At 40.8% G+C, this 21919-nt stretch overlaps 1 protein-coding gene across 5 annotated transcripts in view; it reads left to right on the top strand.

Moving 5' to 3' along the window:
* PAK2 (p21 (RAC1) activated kinase 2) overlaps nucleotides 1-21919 on the top strand; it is a 1120998-nt gene that overhangs the window by 921737 nt on the left and 177342 nt on the right. For all 5 annotated transcript variants that reach the window (XM_044070347.1, XM_044070345.1, XM_044070348.1 and 2 more), the window contains one exon: nucleotides 4133-4232. In XM_044070347.1, coding sequence (XP_043926282.1) covers nucleotides 4133-4232 — 100 coding nt within the window. The remainder of the gene's footprint in view (nucleotides 1-4132; nucleotides 4233-21919) is intronic.

Genomic DNA, 21919 nt, shown 5'->3' with positions numbered 1-21919 from the left:
TCTCTTATAACTGCCCCCCATCAGCAGTAGCAGACCCCACACAAATGCCACTCACCTATATGCACTTGTGACTTAAATGGATGTCTATGTGAACCTCATTCAGTATTCATTGAGTACGTTCCAAAAGTTATGACCAAGAAACCACTGGGCAGCAGCTTATCCAGTGTAAAGTGTGTATTTAAATAGTAGAAACGTACTCGAATAGTAAAAAATCCAACAGTTTACTTTACAGGTACCAGGTAAGCGTTTTCACTAACAGCTTCATCAGACCTTTAAATTTCAAACCTCCATTACTTTATATATATATATATATATATATATATATATATATAAATCACATGTTAAAACTAATCATCCAATTTAGTATCTTAAAACAAAACAATCAGCATATATGCTGTAGGATCCTTACATAGAGCATATATATTTTAAAAATCAAAGACAACAACGTATCTACACATCTTAAATACTATATGAATAAATGAATTCCTAAACACATTACTAATGTATTATTACTGATTCTTAGTATCGAATACTACCTTTAAAAATGTACGTTTTCTATAAGGAATATACGCTTAAATATATACATTCTATTTCTAGTTAGTAAATAAATATATTTGTAACCACAAATTATACTAATGCAATAAATAAAATAACTCATTAGTTTAACAAAATAAGTTATATCCGCTAAGTACATGACATAAGACAGTATATACATAAGAATCGGCTAAATGTATAGAAAACACTGTATATATAAAATTCATAGTCTTGTATTCATAGTATTCATTAAGTTCTCATTCAGCACTGTTAAATACAAGCCAGGATGACAGCAGTGCTGAAAACAAAATGTTGACCTGTAAAGTTTAAAGTATGAATTGAAAATTAGAAATAATTCTAATGTCAGTGATGCAACAAACCACCATTAGTGCTGAAGGTTGTGGGTTCTATTCCCACACCGGGTATCTAGTTGTTGACACTGCAGTGTAGTATAGAGATGATGGTGCACTCCTGAGTGTGCCTTTCTTCAGATGAGATATGAAACAAAAGTCCCATCTGCTTGAGTTAGTGAAAGCTGAGGTGGATGCAAAAGGTCCACAGCACTCTTCAAATAGAGAATGGGAAGATAACCAGTGCCCTGTCCATATTTCCCTTAGTACAAATACCTCTGATCCCCCCTGAAAATAGCCCATTGGCCTAGTTGACCCAGTCAGCAAAGGTAATGCAAGTAGGAAAATAGTCACTAGTTCTCTGGCAGTTAATACTTGCCCTGATGACTGTGGAAATGAAACCAAGCCAACATTGGACTGAATTTTATAACAGAAAAACGTGGATTTGTGAGTGCCTGATGCTGTTTTCTTTAGTAGATGTAAACAACATTAAGGCATCTAATATGGAAAATATTATTTTAGCTGCTGTTTTTAAAAAACAGAGGGACTGGGTCCTTGCACCCCAGACGAGCATTTCCCTACTTGACATGTGCATTCCATCACAGGACAGTATACTGTCAGGCTCATTAAGCAGGGTCTTAGAGGATCCTCATGAATGGACCCCGAACAGATGAGTCTTCGTGGACTTATTTCACTGTTGGAAGACACCTCAGATATACTTGTTTGCCTCAGGGGACAACAAATGGCTCCCACCTCTTTTGCACCACAAACCCTCACCCCTAAACCTAGAGGATGGATGCCTTCTTTCAGTAGACAGGGAAGTGGAAGTTTCTCTATGCCCCCCCCCCCCACACACACACACACACTACTACTTAGTCCAAGGGTTCTACTAAAGATCCAAAAAAGAAAACTATTACTAGTGGCCCCCTTTTGGCCAAGTCAGCATTCCCTGTGTGTCATGTAGCTAAAGGCAAACTCTGCAAACTGTCACACAAGGTGGATCTCATCACACAGTAAAAAGGATCACTGCTACATCCCAACCTGTCATCCCTAAAACTAAGCCTGTGGATGATAAGGTTGTGATTCCTTTCTGGTATTCGTTTTCAGGAGATGTAATTAAGAGTTCTCCAAGATGCAAGGGGATCCACCACTTGAAAATCCTACATTGCTATATGGCAGAGAATTTTTTTAGGGAGCCATTGAAACAACCAGGACCCCAATAAATCAAAGTACCTTCCATCCTAAAGTGTGTGTGTGCGAGCTCACGGATGCAAGTCTGGCTTTCTCCTCTATCAAAGCTCACCTGTCTGCCATTTCTGCCTGCCTCTCAATCCACCTCTCATGTCCAGACTTGAGGTCAAAAATTTCTTAGAGGTTCTGCATCTTAGAACACTAAAAAAGCCTGTACCGACTACTTGGGACATGCAACTTCATGCTGGAAAAGTTAAATTTGCCTCCTTTTGAACCAGCAAACTCAGCAAATCTCAAATTCTGCACTTTGAAGACTGTTCTGCTTCTGGCTGTCATTTATGCTCGGAGATTCTCAGAGCTACAGGCATGCAAGACCATTCGTTCCTTTCCTATTTTTCACAAGGACAGTTTGACCCTGAGGGCTAATCCCTTTTTCATGACAAAAGTAGTGAATGAGCAGTCTATCAACCAGGCTATTAATTTACCTATTTTCTTCCCCAACCCAGAGAACAAGAGGAAGAGACTCATCTAGACACACTAGACATTCAGAGGCAGCCAAGGTTTTATTTGGACAACACCAAATCTATTTGTAAGTCAGATCAAATGTTTATCTTATTCACTGTACACAGAACTGGGCCATCCGGTATCTAAGCAGACCATTATAAGATGGATCTTTAAGTCCATTTCCTTTTGTTAGTCTCTTCATGGCAAATTCTTGCCATTTATGCCTTTGAGCTCATTCTACCAAGGCAGTGGCATCCTCTGTGGCCTTCTTTAATGGGGTTGATGCTAGGGCTGTATTGGAAGTTTCCACCTGGTTACCTGTGCACACCTTCACTAAACACTACAGGAATTATGGCTTTTCAAGATCCGGGGCTGCCTTAGTTAGGTCATTCTTTTCTGGCCTCTTGGACAGTTCCTCTATTAACTAGCCACCTTCCCCTCTTTATGTTCCTTTCAGCTCTGAGAAATACCCACTTGTTTGGAATGCTGTAAGGGTGTTCTCATTCTGGGCATAATGCAGTTGTGTAAGCACTTACCATAACAGTGGATGTCCTGCTGAAAACTGTTGAAGTGTTCCTTCCCAGCCTCCTCCTCTAATTTGGATACATGTCTGTTTTTCTCTGTCTGTACCATGTAGGTAGTAGCCAAGGACAGAGGGGCGTCTTATCACTTCCTGCTTGGCTCCTCCTAGCTGACCAGTGATGCTTTCAAGGATTTTCAGGCTACTGGCTTGGAGATATGAGCATCTATGCTTCTACATCTGCATGTATACCCCTATGCTTGTGAGCTGAGGTCACATGTCGCATGTACAAGCCAGGGAAGGTTAAGCTTTGGTACCCTGGCCAGACATTAACGGTTAGAACCCATTTATTTAGAATACTGCAGTGGTGCTCAGTAGGACATCTGTTATGATAAGTTCTTAAACAACTGTACTTTCTCTTCAGTAAAAACATAAAGGATGCAGTATGAAAAGAGGGTGAAAAAATCAAGGCTGGAAAAATGTGAGCATATCACTTTCAACAGAAGAGAGAGAGGGTGGCATTATAGCAGATTTTGGGGACTGGACTGTCCAATTGCTAGATCAAAAGTAGTAAGATTTTGCACCCTTGTAAAGGACTTCATGACTAAGTAGTGGAAAAGGAATACTCTGAGGCATTCAGGAAGGTAAGAGAGTGGGAGAAGGGGGATATGAGAGAGGTGGAATTTTAATTGCAGTCACAAAGCTAACTGGAGGGGTTTATTAACTCCTGTTGTCATCAGGTAGTCTGCGGTTAGGGTGAGGTCTTCACCAGACAATACTTTTACTGTTTTTGCTCTTCTGCGGTTATTTCTTTAAGGATAGTTTTAGTCTTTCATACTGGATTTCAGAAAAAAATATGTGGCATTCTGTTTCTCAGTCTACCTTTTTGAATGTTTTCCAGTGCTTTCTCTCCCTACTTCATATTGATAATAGTTACATTGGTCTTTTCTTTTGCTTACATAATATTGTGTATCTTGTTTGTTCCAGCTATGCATATTTTCTGAATTAACCTGTATTTTTTCCATTTATGCAGTGTTTACAAGCACTGGAGTTCTTACATGCCAACCAGGTTATCCATCGAGATATCAAAAGTGACAATGTTTTGCTGGGAATGGACGGATCGGTCAAACTGAGTGAGTATTTGAACTGCAGGAAATGTTCCTGTCATTGCTGTTTTGAAAGATAGGCTCTTGTACTAATAATTAGAAGTAGCAGTATATTATAATTGTTTATCAGATTGAGATATATAATGAAACAGCTTTGATTTTTCTCTACTATGGCTGTTCATTTCTCTGATATGCCTATTCATTCATGTTTGTTTGACCAAGTGCTTTGGATGAGCAAGTGGTTGCTGCTAGGATGTTTGGTATGTGGAAAGCTTAAAGTACGATTTTGTTTGAAGTACTGCCAACCTTGATTTAAGAACAACTCAGAATGGTTCAGATGAGGGAAGAATGGTCATTAACAGTCTCTTTACTGAACGGTTTTAACTTTTACGTTAGTACTAAAGAGTAAAAAAAAAAATCACAGAAATGTGAACTTTATAGTTAAGCAAGAGTACAATTTCATCTCTCTGAATAGAATGCCAGTCCATCAAAAGGCATTCAGCTAGAAGTTTAGAGAATAGCCTTTCACTTGCTTGTCTTTTTGGGATGTTTGAGAAAAGTGCAGACCAAGTGAAAACCCTTCTCACAATGACATGCAAACTTGCACTCTAGGTATTCTGGCCAGGAAAAATCTGGATAACCAAGTACTCTGGGACAGCAATATTAACCACTTTACCACTGTCTTCCCCCACACAGTATATATATTAGAGTCACTGAAATCTTGCTCAGCACTTGCCTGAAATTATTTTTTGAAAGTAAAAATTGGTTATTTGCCTTCTGTTCAGTGGCATCAATGTACCCTACCCCACTCTACTAGTACATGTTTTGCAGCACTTAAAGGCTTTATTTGCTTAAGCAGCTGTAATGCTTTGTTTGAAGTTGTATTTGACTACATGAAGATAAGATAAACTGTTTGTGGCCTAGATTCCTTGTAAAGGGTACTCATTCTCAAGTACCAGTGGGCAAACTCTGGCATTCTGTCTTTCATTCTTTTTACATTGCCTTCTCTACACTTGTCTCTTCCCTCTTGCCTTCTCCCAGAAAATGATACATCAAATGCCAAATTTGTAAGGAGGACTCCAAGTTCCATTTTGCAGCCATGGGGTATGGTGAGCCTAGCAGGGGTGGTAGAGTGCTTGAGGAATGTTTAAGTCCATTGACAGAATTACAAAGTGTTCCTTTAGTGACTGAAGTAGAAAAGAGGGCTCTGTCAAGAGTTTGAGCACAGGAAGCTATAGGTAGCAAAGCCAACTCTTTGAGTAAGGATTCTCTTTTTGAGGACACGTCCAGAGAAACGTATAACAGTAATGGTCCTAAAGACAGAGCTGACAAAATTATTCTCTTAATTTGCTTTTAGGAGTAGAATAAAAGCCTGCAGTGTAGTCATCTCCAGTGTTTGACTTTGGGACCAGATTTTTCAGTATTCATAGTCTCCCCTTTCATCAAAATAGTTTATTGTGGTTCCAGTTCACTTCTGGCATATTAGTGGCACTCAGTAGGAGCTTTCAGGGTTCATCCTAATGTCTAGGTAGAAATGTGGCCAGTTAGCTGTGCTGATGCCTGTACAGTCCCATGTACTGACATCCCCTGAACTTTATGTTGAGGAGCAGAGAAAAAGTCTCTACAGTGAAGGCCAAAAATTCTCTTCCACTTTACAATTTTTACAGCTGTGGCAAGCACACAGAGCACTTCAGTGCTTCAGATATGACCGCAGATGCATTATTGGCATTCATAAACAAATACTGATACTGCATTCCTCCTGATAACTCTCAAGTAAATTAGCTGTCCAGGGCTTGCATGCCCCTGCTTACTTGGAGAGAGATGCTACTTATTTTAAGACATTATTAAAGCTTAGACAGTGCAAGGCAGTTACATACTTGTTCAGAAAATGCATGTTGATGCAGACCCTATTGTCTTAACGTTTATGTAAATTAGAGAAATATTTAAAAATTGTCACTGATTTTGGCCTTTTGTTCTTGAACAAAGAAGTTGATGGGTATGCTCCCAGGCTCCAACTCCAGAAAAAAAAAAACACTTGAGGAGAAAATGCAGTGTTTGCATTAATCAACAAATACTGATATTGTGCGCTCTACCATATCTTTCAGTTCTCCGTAATTTCTGCAGTGTGTCACTAATTTTGCCTAATAATTTTGGCGCTTTCTGTTAAAGTAATGAGGTTTATATTCTGTCAGTAATGCCACATCTCCCTCGACAGCTTGGGGAGCAAAAAAAAATTGTATGTAGTGTCAGCATTCATAAATGAATGGTAGTTCTGCACTCTGCACCATCAGCACCTACTGATTGTGCTCCTTGACAGCCTGCAACTAGTGCAGTCACAGCCCCTCTTCCCCACCCTAGTTATGGCTCTTGTCTTGATGCATTTTGATGGTTTATATCAAAACCTGGAAATGCACCTGGTCGAGTGACGGACCATCTCAACCAGGTTTGCCAAGCAGCTAAACATCAAACGTTACTGTACCAAAGCCTGAATATCGAAGTCCAGACAGCACATGCAGGTCAGTGGGCACATTGTCAAAACAGTGAATCTCAAACTCTCGACATTACCATGGTTCGAGATGGGGGCGGAAAAATGTTTTAATTTTCACTGTTCCACTTTGACATTATGGCTCAACCGGGTGCATTTCCAGGTTTTGATAATAAACTCATTTTGATATCAGTGTTGCTGCTACCTAGTGGTTGTAGTGCTTGATCATTATAACTGATTTATACCTGCAACCTTCAGACCTAGCAGATGTTCAGCAGGAGCATCCCTTGATGATCTGTGTAAACACCTCCCTTCCCCTTACAAAAGAATTTGTCTCTGCTGTCAGACTAGAAAACTGCAACTTGTGGCTTACTTTCTGTAGATGTGTATCCCCTCTAGGGTTTTATATCTTTACAAGTATCCAGATTAGAATGAAGAAGGTGTGTTCAAAGGTACATCACCATGGGGCATGGCCAAAATTAGCATAAACATGGGTAGGCATGTCAGTGTACAAAGCTTTGAAGCTGTGTATTTAAACTGAACACACATGCTTAACATTAGACAGATTTTGTTTGTATTTCAATTATATGCATACCTCTCAACCTCTTAGAGCAAGAAATCAGGACAGATCCATTAGTAAAAGTGGGACAAAGGCCCGAAAATAGGGACTGTTTTTAAATATTGCTCTTTCAAACTTATAAAGTTGATAGAATTACAGGTTTTGCGTTAGCATGATTTTTCTGAAGGGTATGAACTCTGAAACTCAAACATATGTCATTTTCTAACTTCAGTCTTCAATGAATTGCCAGTAATTTGCCAGAAAACCACAATTTTATGGAAAAAAGACCACAAATAGGCAAAAATCTGTACATTCTGTGAAAATCTGTAGAGTTGAAAGGTATGTTTATATGTTTACAGAATAATCCACTAGACAAAAGTGCCTCTCTTCAGGTGTAACAAAAGCTCTGCTTGAATTTGTTTTCTATACCATTAACATATTTCAGGTACAGAATATGCTCGGCAACAACTGGAAGAAAGTAAAGTTAAGAGATTGCCGCAGGACCAATCCTCATCACTCACCAGAGATTGAGGTTACTGTGAAGCCAGTCCACTTACCTTCCAGTGTTTTTCTTACGGCTCAGAATAGTAGTGAATATCTTGTCTTTGCTTTTATGCCAGCAATTCCATTTCTGCCCTGGATGGCTGTGCTGTTGGCAGTGAAAAGATATCAGTAAACCGCCTTAGTTCTAAAATGTGACTTGTCTGCTACTAAGATGCATGTCGCTCTTGAATTCAGTGAAAGGGCATTTTGCTAGACCAAGGCCTTAGAATATTCTGATTTGGATAGGATGTCCTGATTTAATTAGCTAAGTAGCTCATTGTCTCATTCTTCCAGTTTGCATGCTTCCAGTCTCTGTTCTGATTCTCTGTTGCCCAGCTTACCCAAAAGCTATGGTTGGCAGAGGCAGACTGTGCACCTGCTCATCATCGGCTCCCCTCCTCTGCACATCTGTTAATGGCATACTTTGGCCATTTGGCACACTCTTATTTTGAGAAAAGAATAGACAGTAGAGTTCATCTTGCATTTTGGAGGACTTGCATAGTAGCTGAAATTAAATTTAAGGCACTGAATGGAAGGCTTTCCTGTGCTGAGCACATCTGTTGCACACCACTCCTGCTGACTGCATAGTAGCCACAAGCAAGCAGATGAGCCTGCTAGTGCCATTGCACACCCAGGTAGGGGAGAAGGACTGTAGGGTCCTGGAAGAGGTCAACGAAAGTTATATTTATTTGACCAAGGAGTCTGAGCAGAGAGCTGTATGAGGTAGTGTGACTACAGCAGTTCTAAGTAAGCAAACACCTTGGAACTGGTTCAGGTAAGTGTTTTAGGGTCTATATTATATGTTTGAAGTTTGAAAACTTTGAACGTTAAGTCGAATTTAAATGTTCGAAGTTTCAAAAATATAATTAAAAAAAAAAAGAAAAAAAAAAACGGAACTTACCTGACTGGTGTAGGCAGGGGGGCAAGCCCCCACTGCACCACCCACACCCCCTGCTCTTTAAATATACCAACTCCGAGACCGCACTACTCCGAGACTTGCCCCCCTGCCTACAGCCATTAGTTTTGGGTTTGAGGTTTTGTTATTTTTTATATATATGTTTGAAGTTTTATAACTTCAAACATTTAAAATCGATATTTTAATGTTCAAAGTTATAAAACTTCGAACATATGATATAGACCCGTGTTTTAGGGTACTTTTTTAAATAATTTTTAACAGTGCACTCGAAAGACTGCACATAAAAACGTGCATGAATACAGTAAATTTCAGGCTTCAGATGTCAGCTTTGCTGTGGGTCAAGGTAATGTCACATAGTAGCTAAATTGATAGAAAAAATATAAATAAGCAGGTAGACCTGCCTATGAAGCATAGAAATGCACAGACTTGAGTTCAGAAGTTGTTTGGGGTGCATTGGTTGCACTTAGTCTGTATTGTGGGGTTGGTGGAATATCAATAGTAAATGAGCAAGGATGGATTGTAGTCTGTCATGTGCATGCAAGTGTACTGCTATTGCTTCATCTTTAATATGAATGTGTAATTCAGTGTCCAGTATGTGCACATTCATGATCTGCATGCAAGACACTTGATCTGCATTTTGAACTTTAGGAAATTTTACTGGAATAAATTATGAAACACAAAAGACAGAAAATGAAAGGAAGGCAGGAAAAGCGCAATAGTCTGTGTTTTGCTTTCATCTGGAGAAAATATATAAAATTGACAACACCCATTGAGAGGACAGGTGCAGTGAGTTCAATGTTATGTTCATTACAACATTTAGTTGGGAAGATTTTGTCAAACTGCCTGTTCATTGCAAGATGCCGGAATTTGTTTTACAGGACTGCCACAGTGGAAGTGGGATTTTGCCCTTTCCTCACTGTTTTGAGATCTTAGAGTTGGTGTATATAATTATCAGGAGATGCAGGGGGTTGCTTTCCCTTCCCCTTTAATATAAACGTTTTGGGTGTTGAGAAGGAGAAAAAAACTAGCTGGGGTATGGAACCACTTGTATTTTTATGCATTGTAGTCCAGTGGTGCTTCTTGCAGCGAGTGAGATTAATAAATGTCAGAATTTTTTTTCTCAGCAATTTGAAGTAGGATATTATTTTGGTAGGAGCAGAGTGCAGTTATTGGTAGGCTATATTCTAGTTTTGGAAGAGCAGTTTTGGCTGTAATCTTTGTTTTGTTGGGATTGATATGTTTCATAGAAAGCTTTCCACTGTGCTAAACCTTTGTGTTAACTGGAGCTCTGTGTAAATATTAAATGAAGTACTCTGGCCTGTAGTGATGCCTAGATATTTCTGTTGCTTTGTCAAACGTAAGTGATTACCATATGGCTCAGTAATAGTGATGATGGTATTTTGCAGCTTGTGAGGTATATCAATTAACATAATAGTTTATGTATTGACAGCTAAGTTTATTGATAGTTCCAAACACCTTTCAAGTCTTCCTGAAGCAAGTTGCAAAGTGTTCTGTTAATCCTATTGCCTTGTTTAATAATAGTGTCACCAGCATAAAAGATACAGTTGACATGGGATAAGTCCCAGGTAAGGTCATTTATGAAAGGTAAAAAAAAAGGGGGGGGGGGTCAAGAATTGTTCCTTCTGGAACCTTTTTATTAATTGCACATGATTTGGGGGAATTAAGATTATTCTAAATCTGGTTAGAAAGAAAGTCCTGAAACCTCTGTAGGATATCTGATGAGATTTCCATTTTCTAGTAATTGTTCTTTTGGCAGCCGACAGAATTGAACGTAATAAGGCCTTATTATGTATAGGCAACTCAATCCATGTCCATAGTTACAGCTGTTTGCTTACCCAAATATTTCAGGAATTTTTAAAATTGCCAACTCAGTACACTCCTCAAACACTTTTTCCCAGTTACCTCTTTCTTCCCTATCACACCTCTGACATTTTCTACTGAGGAAAAATTATTTTGACGTCTTCTTGGGGTATTAAAATGCCTATGGAAATACTTTCAAGCAAAAATCCAAGTCCTTCTGGACTTAGTTGCATAGTTGGGAGTCATACATATGTCCTCCCATTTTTCTCTTGTAAATTGCTTTTTCAGTCTTTCTTCCCAGTGTCTTCTAACCTCATCTGATTTGATTCTTTTAGGTATACAGTATTATATATACTCTGCTAATTAATCCTTTAACAGAATCTTCAGTCCCAGTTTCAAGTAAAAACCCCATCAGAGCAAGTCTTTCACTTAGGATTCCCCTATCTCTTTCACTTTGCCTATACTGTATCAATCCCTGGTAGGGTAGGCAGTCTGGCCTGCAGTCCAAATGTCCCCTTGGTCTCATCTCATTCGATTACCTTTCCGTCCAGTTATTTGCTCCCAACACCTTGTTTTTTGGGGGGTTTTTTTGCCAGGTTTCTCTAGTAAACTCCAGCTCCCTCTTGCCTATTTTCTGTGCCTCTACTTGCAGTCATTCCTATTGGCAAAATCTCCTTTCACCATTCATGTGTTGACTTTGTTCTTAGAATACTTTCTGCTGCTTCAGGAATATACTATGTATGGTGTTTGCTCTCCTTAAGGATCGGCATCCACAGTCCCCCACACTATTTCTTGAATCCACCCGCTTCATCATCCCTGTCCATTTTGAATTGTAACCTTTTGCTTGCATTATGTATATGAGCCTTAACTGTGTAACTCTGTAAAAATAACTTCAAAGCAAGTAATCCTAAACCATCTTGTATTGGAAGTAGCAACTTATCCACCTTAACTCTTGTCCACTTCCCCTCTCAGACAAAATTCTTTCAACCCTATAATTGTCCATGACTTCTCTGGTTGATTAAAAAAAATGTAATTATTGTCCACAACTTCTCCTCGGATTAAAAAAAAATGGCTGACCCATATATAAAATTAAAGGGACTAAAAACATTTTCACTGCTTGTATCTTGCTAGTGATATCCATAAAAAGGAGCTCCCATTTTCTCCTTTTTTGTATTATATTGTGTAGTCTCTTATCCTTAGCTGCCATAACAGAAGCCTTTTTAATCCATATGCCTAAATACTTCAACTTATCGTGTTACTGAACCAACTCGTGTGGGTACATAATTTACAGCTACAGCTTTTGTTTTGTCTTCATTAATTTTATATCCACAAAAGAGATTAAACTGTCTCAGAATGTTCTGCAACACTGATGTTATTTTCTGGATTTATCAGGTACAAAATATCTGCAAGTAAAACCAGCTTTTCTTGACTACCATGCCAATTGTATCCTTGCATTTCCTAGTCCCTTATTTTCTTTGCTAGTGGCTGTAAATATAAAGTGAATAACGGAGTAAAGAGGACACCCCTGTCTGGTTCCTCTGTTCAAAAACAACTTATCAAAGAGTAACCCTCCAACTTTAATTATTGCCTCCATTCCTTTATATATCTTCCTAGTTAACCTTATTATTGTATCAGGGAATGCAAATGCCTCCATTACCCTACTTACAAAATCCCAGCATACTCCTGCAAAGGCTTTCTCTGTATCAAAACCCCCCATCAACAGTGATATTTTCTTACATTCTGCTTCCCTCTGGATAATCATTGTTTTATTAATGTCAGATGTCTACCTCCTGTCCACAAAACTGCATTGATCCATATCTATCAGTTGTGACAACACCTTTGCCATTTTTTAGGTGGTATAGACCTAAATATATTGTAATCATAGTTTAAAATTGAATTGGGTATGTATGAAGCTGGGTCTTACCAACTGTGCAGGCTAACACAGAAGGCATAGTACCGAGCCACACAAATGAGCATGACTGTCAGCTGCATACATTCCCTCACAGGAGAATGTACTGATGGACTGCTTAATTAGGTCCTTGGAGGACCCTCACAAATGGACCCTGAGCAAACATGTCTTCAGAATAAGGCATCAGCAGACCTTTTTGATTCACCAGAAAACAACCAGCTTCCCCTCTTCTACATCAGGTGTCCTTCCCTCTTAGCTTGGAGGACAGAACCAAAAATCCTTCTAAAAGTTCAAAAGGAAGCTCCAAAACTCCTGCTGCTGGCCCCCTTCTGGGCAAGACCACATCAGTTTCCCCTCTTACTGCACCTGTCCAAGAGAAACTATTGGAAAACACCATTGCAACCAGATATGCTCAGTCTGCAGCAAGGTCTGCTTCTCCATCCATATCTAGCCTCTGTCTCATTCTGTGGATTTTAGGATTCTGATCCCTAAAAGATGCCTGTTTTCTGATGAGAGGTGGTTCAGGTTCTACAGGAAGCCAGAAAACCTACCAACAGAAAACCATATACAGCTAAGTGGAGCACATTTTCAGTTTGGTGCTTCATTTACAGCCAGTACCCATTCTTAAGAGATGCCTCTTTTGTTCTCAAATATCTCTGAGAATTGTTCCACTCTGGGCTGGCCCGCTCTTCCATTAAAGCCCATCTGTCTTCCCATTAAAGTCTGCTTGCCAGTTGATCCTTCTCATATTCAGGACAGAGGTCAAACTTTTCTTGAGGGGAAGTCTTGCATTTTTAAGCCACCTAGGAAACCCCTTTCTCTTCCCTGGGATCTCAACTTTGTGCTGGAAAAAATTACATGTGATGTTGTCCATCTCCGCCTTTATTCTCACTGATGGGGTCAGATCCAGTCCGTTGGATCTGTCTCAGCCTTTACCAAAACTCAAAGCCTTCAAGCTTGTGGGCACTCCCTATCCCAGAGTGCACTCACAATAATCTCAGATCTCGTTTGCCACTCATGAAGATCAATGCTTTTTTTCAACAGCTCTGGGCTAAAGTACTTTATTCATTATAAATTTAATAGGTTTAGCTTAAAAATTCTCTTTCTTTTATTAATACTCCCTGTTTAAAGCTGGTTTTAATTAAAGGGCTTCTTTTCTACCCTCTCATCACACACTTTCTAATTAATTTCTTCTAATTAATCCTTAACACATGTTCACTTTTTGCTTTTTCCCTTTAAAGTTAAAACTTTAAATCCTTTGTAATGTGTCTGCTGTCTCAGAGGACACTTGGTTATTTAAAAAACAAAATAAGTTATTAAACTTTGAAGTGCAATGTTTTAATAGCCGTTTAACTTCCATTTAAGTTAGAGGGTGTTTAGTTTGTTTATGCTTCTGTTCCTTTGTTTTTCTGCTCAGTATGTCACAGAAACAAGGTAATAAGCCATTAGGTTTTAAAAAATATGTGAATTGTGGAAAAAGATGCCCTTCAACAACACACACACACACACACACACACACACACACACACACACACACACACACACACACACACTCACACACACTGTATATTGTTTATGGCCATTTCACCTTCAAGAGTCGCACTTCATATGTCACGGTTTCAATCAAAGAGCATTATTGGAGCATAAAAATAAGCTTATTTTGAAAGGGTTATTGAAACCCCCCCCCCCTTTCAGAAGCTATTTCTGAAAGATCGGAGTCCTCAAAATCCAGCCACTCTGACAAGTCTACCAGATTGGACAAATCTGCTAAAAGAGCTTCCTCAGCTCTGTGTTGGAGCTAAGGGAAAAAGTACCAAGGATATCTTCTGTGTTGGAGCCAAGGGAAAAAGTACCAAGGATATCTTCTTCTGCACCTTCATCGGAGCAGACTCAGACCAGATCTGACAGAGTCAAATCAATCAAGACTTTCTAGTCTGACCTTTTCAGTTCCAGAGGTGATTTCGATATGGAGTTGATTCCCTACTTTGGATCCGCTTTCTCCTCTGCTCCATTCTCAAGTTTTGGCAAAATCTCCAACCCCTTCAACCTGGTCATCCAGGAGCCTCTCCGATGATGTGGTTCGGGTGGTGCCAAGACTCCTGAAGATAACAGCCTTAGCTAAGCTTTTGTTGGATCCAACCAAAAGGTATCAGATCTAACTACTTCCCAGTCTTCTGTGCCTATTCCTCCTCCGATCTGACCTTGTGTATTGGACCCGGAAGATTCTGAGGTTCTGCTTGTATCAGGGTCAGATCTGAAGTCCAAAGGCTCTTTGGATCCAACATTGGCTCTGAATTCCTCCTCTCTTTCGGAGCCAAAGGACTCTGGGAGCAGATACTCCCTTGTCGGAGCTGGGGAGTGTGATCGGACAGTTGTAGAATCTGATCCTACCTCTCGAGGCTTTGGCGCAGGTGAGTTCTGCTCCTACCTCTGTTTTGGGTCAACTTTCTGCTGGTCTGGGGGTTTAATTGGCTCCAACTTCTTTTTTCTCTGATCCAGGCATTTTTTCGGACCAGGAGTTGGGGGGGGGGGCTTTCTCTGCTCACATTACCCTTCCACAGGGACACAGAGACTCAAGGCCTCAGGATATCCCACAAGGGACTTCCCCCTCTTGTGACATTTCCTCAGAGGAAGTCCCTTGGAAGAGAAGTTGCAAGAGGAAGCACCTGAATCCACCAGAGGAGTCAGCCGCTTCAGACACTGACCTGAATGAGGCCGGGTCACCTCCTGAAGATGTCTCCTTTGGAGATATCTGGGGAATGTTAAAACAGAGGTGGCTGGCAGTCCAGCTCCCCTTAGACGGACTTCTCAGCCGATCTCAGTGGAGAGCCTGTGACATGCGTGTCAAAGGTGACACGCCACAGTGTTTTGGGTGACACGTCGGCGATCACCAGCACCTGAGTTACCAAAGACACTGCTTTTGCATTCAAGTGCACTGAATTATTTTGTGCTAGTTGATTTTGACACTCCAAACCCTAAAGGTTTGCCATCACTGGATCTGAAGGCATTTGGGTCTTGCCATTCCACCTCTTGGGTGACTCCGCCTTCCACTGAGCTTATTGATTTAATCTCTTGGAAGGTATGGGGTACCCCAGGTAACCATAGAACCCACTCCTAGGAGGCCAAATAAATACATTACTTCCCAAAAAGACAAAACTTTTCTGTCCAAGGGAGTAGCCGTAGATGCCATGGTCATGGTGGCAGCCACTAACAAGAAACTCTTTGAAACAAGTTCCTCTATCCGTCCTCCCAATAAAGGTTCTAGGACCATGGATAGATATGGGAAACATGTCTTCTTTTCAGTGACCTTTGCTGTTTGGTCAATGAACTACCTATGCCATTTCAAGAGATGGCAGAGGGATCTCTTAAAAGAACTGTCAAATACCCTTCAAGGAGCTGTAGCTGGTGAGGCCACAGATAAGATAACCCCACAACTTGCTACCCTAAACTCTATAACAAACTTGTCCATGAGGTTGATTTCATATGGAACAAATGGAACAAGTTGGGCAGCAGTTTCAGGTATTTCTGTTAGGAGGCAGACCTGGATACACCCTTGTGATTTCATGGAGTCCTTCAAGTCTTACTTCATTAATACCGCATTTTATAGCTCTTCTTTGTTTGGGTCCAAAGTAAAAGAAACATTCACCAGGTGTGAACAAGAGGGCAAGACTTTCTGCCATTGGAGTACGTTTTTCCACTCCTACTAGACCCTTTCCCAAAGGAAAGAGAGGTAGTGCAGAGATGAAATCTCAAAGTCTTTCCCAGACACACAAGGTAAAAGTTCCCCCAGAGGCAGAGGGGGGAACAATAATGGAAGGCACTGTCCATGCGGCAGAGGAGGCCCACAAAATCAGGGCTCTAGAGAAACTTTCTTTGGAAAGCCCTTTCAGCTCTCCTAAAGGTGAAGCCTGATTGTCCACCTCTGGAGGCAATCAGGGAGCGAATATCACTGCACCCGCAAACCTGGCTAGACATAAATGACAAATGGGTGCAAAGAATAATATCTAGAGGTTACATTATTCCCTTTTCCCTTCCATTCCCGAAAATACAAGAATTCCAGACGTTCCACCCAGGCAAATGGAACAAGCAACTTTAGAAGTCTCAAAGTTGCTAAACAAAAGTCATCCAAGAAATCCCCGCAGACCAGAGAAGATTCGGGACTTACTCAAGATTCTTTTCATTTCCATGAAAATGGGGGGCTGGAGACCAGTCTTGGATCTCAGCAAATTAAAAAAAATCAGTAAAGAAGAGCAAGTTCCAGATGGTTGCACTGCAGTCGATACTTCGTTTCTGGAAAAAGACAATTGGATGTGCTCTTTAGACTTCTAAGATGCGTACTACCACATAGAAATTGACAGACTGTCGAGGAGGTATTTGCACTTTTGGCTAGGAGCCAGTCATCATCAATTTCGAGCTCTGCCGTAGGTCTCACTACAGCCCCCCAGAGTGTTCACCAAATGCATGGCAGCATTGGCAGCTCACCTGAGACAACAAGGATTCCAGGTGTTTCCATATCTAGACGACTAGCTCATAACTGCCCTGACCAGATATAATCTACTACAGGCCAGAGAGACTCCATTACAAACTTGTTCAAGGCTAGTTGCTGTGATAAACTATGCAGAATCTGCTTTAAAACCAGTCAGAAATTGAATTTTATAGGAGCAAAGTTAGATACACAAAGGACAATAGCAAATCTTGCTTCAGAAAGGATGCATGCTTTAACAACATCAGGAAGAATTTAATAAGGAAGAAACGAGTACCTGCCAGACCTGTACTTCAGGTACTTGGCACAATGGCAGCTTAAGTTCTGGTACCTTTAACACACCTTCACATGAGGTTACTTTAGTGGCTGCTGTTGACACAGTGGTCTCTCCTAGAGCTTCCAATGGCTCACAAGATTTTGATAACCAATTCTTGAAAACAAGACCTTTTATGGTGGATTCAGTCACCTCCGGCAACTCAAGGCTGTCCCTTTATACTTCCCCAATCACGAGTCATGGTGAGCACAGACTCTTCCCAGATTGGAGTTTCACTTTCTGGAAAGACGGCCCAAGGCACTTGGCACACTTACAAGGCCCATCTGCACATAAACATTCTAGAGATGAGAACAGTGCTTTTAGCGTTGCAAGCCTTTCAAGACTCTCTCCCTCTGCAAAAAGTAGCAGTCCAGTAATGTCTGGTACATAAACTAGGAGGAATCCGATCTTTACCCCCTTTGTCTTGAAGCCCTAAGGGTGTGGAAACAGGCAGTTTCTTCCAATCGCTTTCTAATTCCAATGCACATACCGGGGAAATCCAACGTGATAGCAGACAGGTTGAGCAGAGCTTTTCTAATGCCTTACGAGTGGTCCCTCAATTAGGAAATTGCAGAAGAGATCTTTTGAAAATGGGGCCAGTCTTGGTGAGATCTATTTGCCTCATCCATGAACACCAAATACAGCAACTACTTTGCCCTAATCCCCCCTCCAGGGAGACCCCGAGGGATGCACTTGGTCACGATTTGCCCTTGTGACCCCTATATGCTTACCCACCAACACCCCCGATTCCCAAAGTAACACAGAAAGCAAGTTTGCTGAAGACTGACATAATTCTAATTGCCCCCTACTGGTACTGACAAATTTGGTTCCCCTTCCTTTGGCCTCATCTTCGGGACGAACCATCAATACTAGATCCAGTTCTGGATCTTTGGACACATGCTTCTTCATTCCAATCTAAATAACCTCATACTGACAGCTTGGTTGCTTCAATTTCGTTAATAGCCAGGTATCCTTCTCTTTCATCACTGATGAGACATACCTTGATCTCTTCCCACAAAGCTTCCACAATTAAACTTTCTAAAGGTAAATGGAAGAAATTTGTGATTTGGGCAAACCTGAAACATGTTGATCCTTTTACTGCTCCTCTACATTTAATTTTAGATTTTCTAGCTAAGCTTTTCAGTGAAGGAGCTACTGCAGCTGCCATCAGGGTTCAATTAGCAACAATTTCAAACTTCCATTTAGGAGAAAATGTTTCTTCTATTGTGTCTAACAAACTCTGTAAAGCTTTTCTTAAAGGGACAATTTTACTGAGGCCTCCATACAAGGATCCATCTCCCCCATGGGACTTAAATTTTATTCTGTTTTGTATAATCTACCCCTTTTTTGAATCAGCAGCCAATTGTGAATTAAAGTTTTTATCTTGGAAAACTATTTTTGTAGTGTCTATCACATCAGCAAGAAGAGGTTCAGAGCTACAGGCGCCATCTATCAAACCCATCATATCTGGTATTTCACAAGGATCGGGTTTCATTATGAACTAGTCTTTCCTTTTTGCCAAAAGTAGTATTGGAAAGTATTCTTAATCCATTGAATTGCCTTTTTTTTTCCAAAATTTGAAAATAATGTGGAATATATGTTACATTTGCTAGATGTTCATAGACCATTATATTTTTTCTTTAATAGAACTGCAGATTTCAGAAAGTCTGACCAGCTCTTTGTCTCCTTTTCTGATACTAGGAAAGGATTGCCAGTATTCAAAGTAACCTTATCTGAATGGCTTTCAGAATGTAAAACTTTTATTTACAAATCCTAGAACAAGCAGTTTCCACAACAAGTCAATGCCCACTCAACTAGAGCAGTTGCTGCTTCCTCAGCATTCTTATTGAGAGCCTCCATAGACAGATTGTGCTGCAGCCACGTGGGCAAGCCCTCATACCTTTATTAATCATTACAAAGTAGATTTGGTCTCCAGGAGTAGGGCTTCCTTTGGGTCTATGGTTCTGAGAATTATTTTTCCATGAGCCACCCAAGAGTTCGGTAGCTAGGGATGCTGTCCCATCAGTGAGAATAAAGGTGAGATTAGACAACATCACATGAAGTTTTATACTCACCATAATGTTCCATGTGTATTGTCCATCTCCGCCTTTATTCTCACAACCCACCCACCTTCCCCTTGCCTGTGCTCCTGGTAGACCAGGTTATAGTAATTGGACTATTATGGATTCCATTACTTTAGAAATGATTTCTTCTTATCTGCTAAGCTGGATAAGGCTCTCTAACATCCTCTTTTCTCAAGAATGTATTTTTTTCTAATGGGCAAGCAAGATCTGAGGTAATTGTGAGGTACATTCTGGGATAGGGAGACTGCCCACAAACTTGTTGAAGACTTTGAGCTTTGGTAAAGGCTGAGATGGCTCAGATCCAACCCTATCAGTGAGAATAAAGGCGGAGATGGACAACACAAATGGAACATTATGGTGAGTACATAACTTCTTTTTTACCCCCTTTCAAGCTAACAGCTTCTGCCACTTTAAAATTCTGCACCTGGACGACTGTCCTTCTGCTGGTTCTTACCTCTGCCTTCAGAGTGTCTAAACTTCAGTCTGTTTCTGACTATCTCTCCCTTTCTCATATTCAACAGTGACATGGTGACTTTTGGGGCCAATCCATCATTTGTGTTTATGGTAGTGAATGAGATGTCCCTTAACCAGGTTATCCACCTGCTTACCTTTTTCCTTAATCTGTAAAATAAGGGGTAAGGAATTCTCCATTTACAGGATGCTCGCAGGCAGCTAAGGTTTTACTTGGACAAAACAAAAACAGTCAGAAAAACATCTCTTAGCAAACCATTGCATCTTTGGTATCTAAGGCAATTTCTTACTGTTGCACACAACTTGGTAAAGCAATGCCTTCCTGCTAAAAAGCACATTCTACTCTGGCACTGGCCTCCTATGAGGCTTTCCACAGGGGTATAGATGCCTGGTTAACCTCAGAAGTGGCTACTTGTTCTTCTGTGCACACCTTCACCAAGCACAATTTTGTAATGCTTGGTGAAGGTGTGCACAGAAGATCCAGGGCTGCCTTTGCTAGGTCTATTCTGTCTAATCTCCTGGACATCACATCCCCCCTTTAGCCAGCCTCCCTCTTCTTGACCTCCTTCAGCTCTGGGAATTGCCCATATGTTAAGAGCACTGCAACAGTGATTTCAGTTATGACACAGTACAGTTATGTAAGAACTTAACAGTAGATGTCCTACTGATTATTGTTGCAGAATTCCTTTCCTCCCTCCTCCTGTTCTCTTCTGTTCCTCTGTTTCTATATTTCTTGTTCCCTCTGTTGTAAGCCATCATCTGATAAACTGCGTTCGGGAGAATTTACTTACCTCTTTGAATTACACCCCTCCTAGCTGACCATTGGCCTCAGACCACTGACTTGGAAATGGTCTGAGGTACTCGTGCGTATGCTCGTCTGTATACCCCAACACACATGATCTGAGGTCACATGTTGTGGACGTACTCCCTCAGGAAGGTAAAGCTGTGGTACCCCAGCTGAACATCAGTGGACAAAAATCCATATGTTAAGAATACTGCAACAGTGATCAGTAGGACATCTACTAATGTCCCCTCCATATCACTGTTGCAGTATTCCGTATTATAGGGATGCCCTGTAAAGGGTAGCCTGATGTCCAGCTAGTATACCTAGGGAAATCATATTTCCCACATACACTCCCCGTGCAGGGTGTAGGGCATAAAGTAAACTTATAGACATACCATCCTCAGAACTTCTTTGCTGCTAGTCCGCATGCCATCTTCGATCATCAGGCTATGCACTCGTTTATCTGCTGCTTACCAAGCCATTTTTCAGATAAGTGCCCCGCTGTTTTTTTTTCTTATCTATCTTTATTTTGCGGTTGTTGGTTTCATGTCATTCAGAGAGGGGAAGTGCTAGTGTGTGTCATATTCCCCATAAAGACGGTCACAAGCAGTGTTTTGCTTAGGTGCTGCTCGCGACCATGCATCTTGAGACAGATGCCTGGTGTCAGAGCCATGGCCTCAAGCTCAATGCCAAAAAGTGCATTGTCATCCCCTTTGGTAAAAACTCTTTACCCATGAACTACTACATAGACAGCAGTCTACTTAACACCGAATGTGTGATGAGACCTTGGGACCCAGGTGGACAGTAGTCTCTCCTTTGATAGTCCCATCACCACAGTAGTCAGGAAGTCCTTCTACGTGACACACCTCATAAAAGGGTTCTCATTCAGGAAAAAAGAGGTCATTGTTCCCCTTTACGCGACACTCAGACCCATTATAGAGTACAACTTCCCTTTTGGAATGTACCTCACAAAACATCCTGCAGCAGCCTGAAAGGCCACAGAAGTACCTTCAAAGAAGATTACTGGCCTCAAACAGATGCTCGACACTGACCATCTCAAAAAAACTCCAACTTTACTCCGTAGCATATCGCCTACTCCGACGTGATCTCTGCCTAACATATAAAGCTAGAGGTATTGGACATGGTACACCTAAAGAAATCCCAATCCCTCCGAGCTACACGCTCTGGGTACCTAAACCTTGTCACCACAATAAACAGGACATGCTGGAGGGATAGATTCCTGTCCTAAAAACTTCCCATACTCTGGAACAGGCTACCCATCTATGTCAAGCAAAGTTCTTCATTAGCACTCTTCAAGAAAAATCTTGAGTGGATGAGAAATAGGA

Source organism: Protopterus annectens, chromosome 4.part1 (genome assembly GCF_019279795.1).
Source record: "Protopterus annectens isolate FY-2018-M chromosome 4.part1, PAN1.0, whole genome shotgun sequence".
Lineage (NCBI taxonomy): Eukaryota > Metazoa > Chordata > Ceratodontiformes > Protopteridae > Protopterus > Protopterus annectens.
This window is presented reverse-complemented; position numbering and strand designations above follow the sequence as displayed.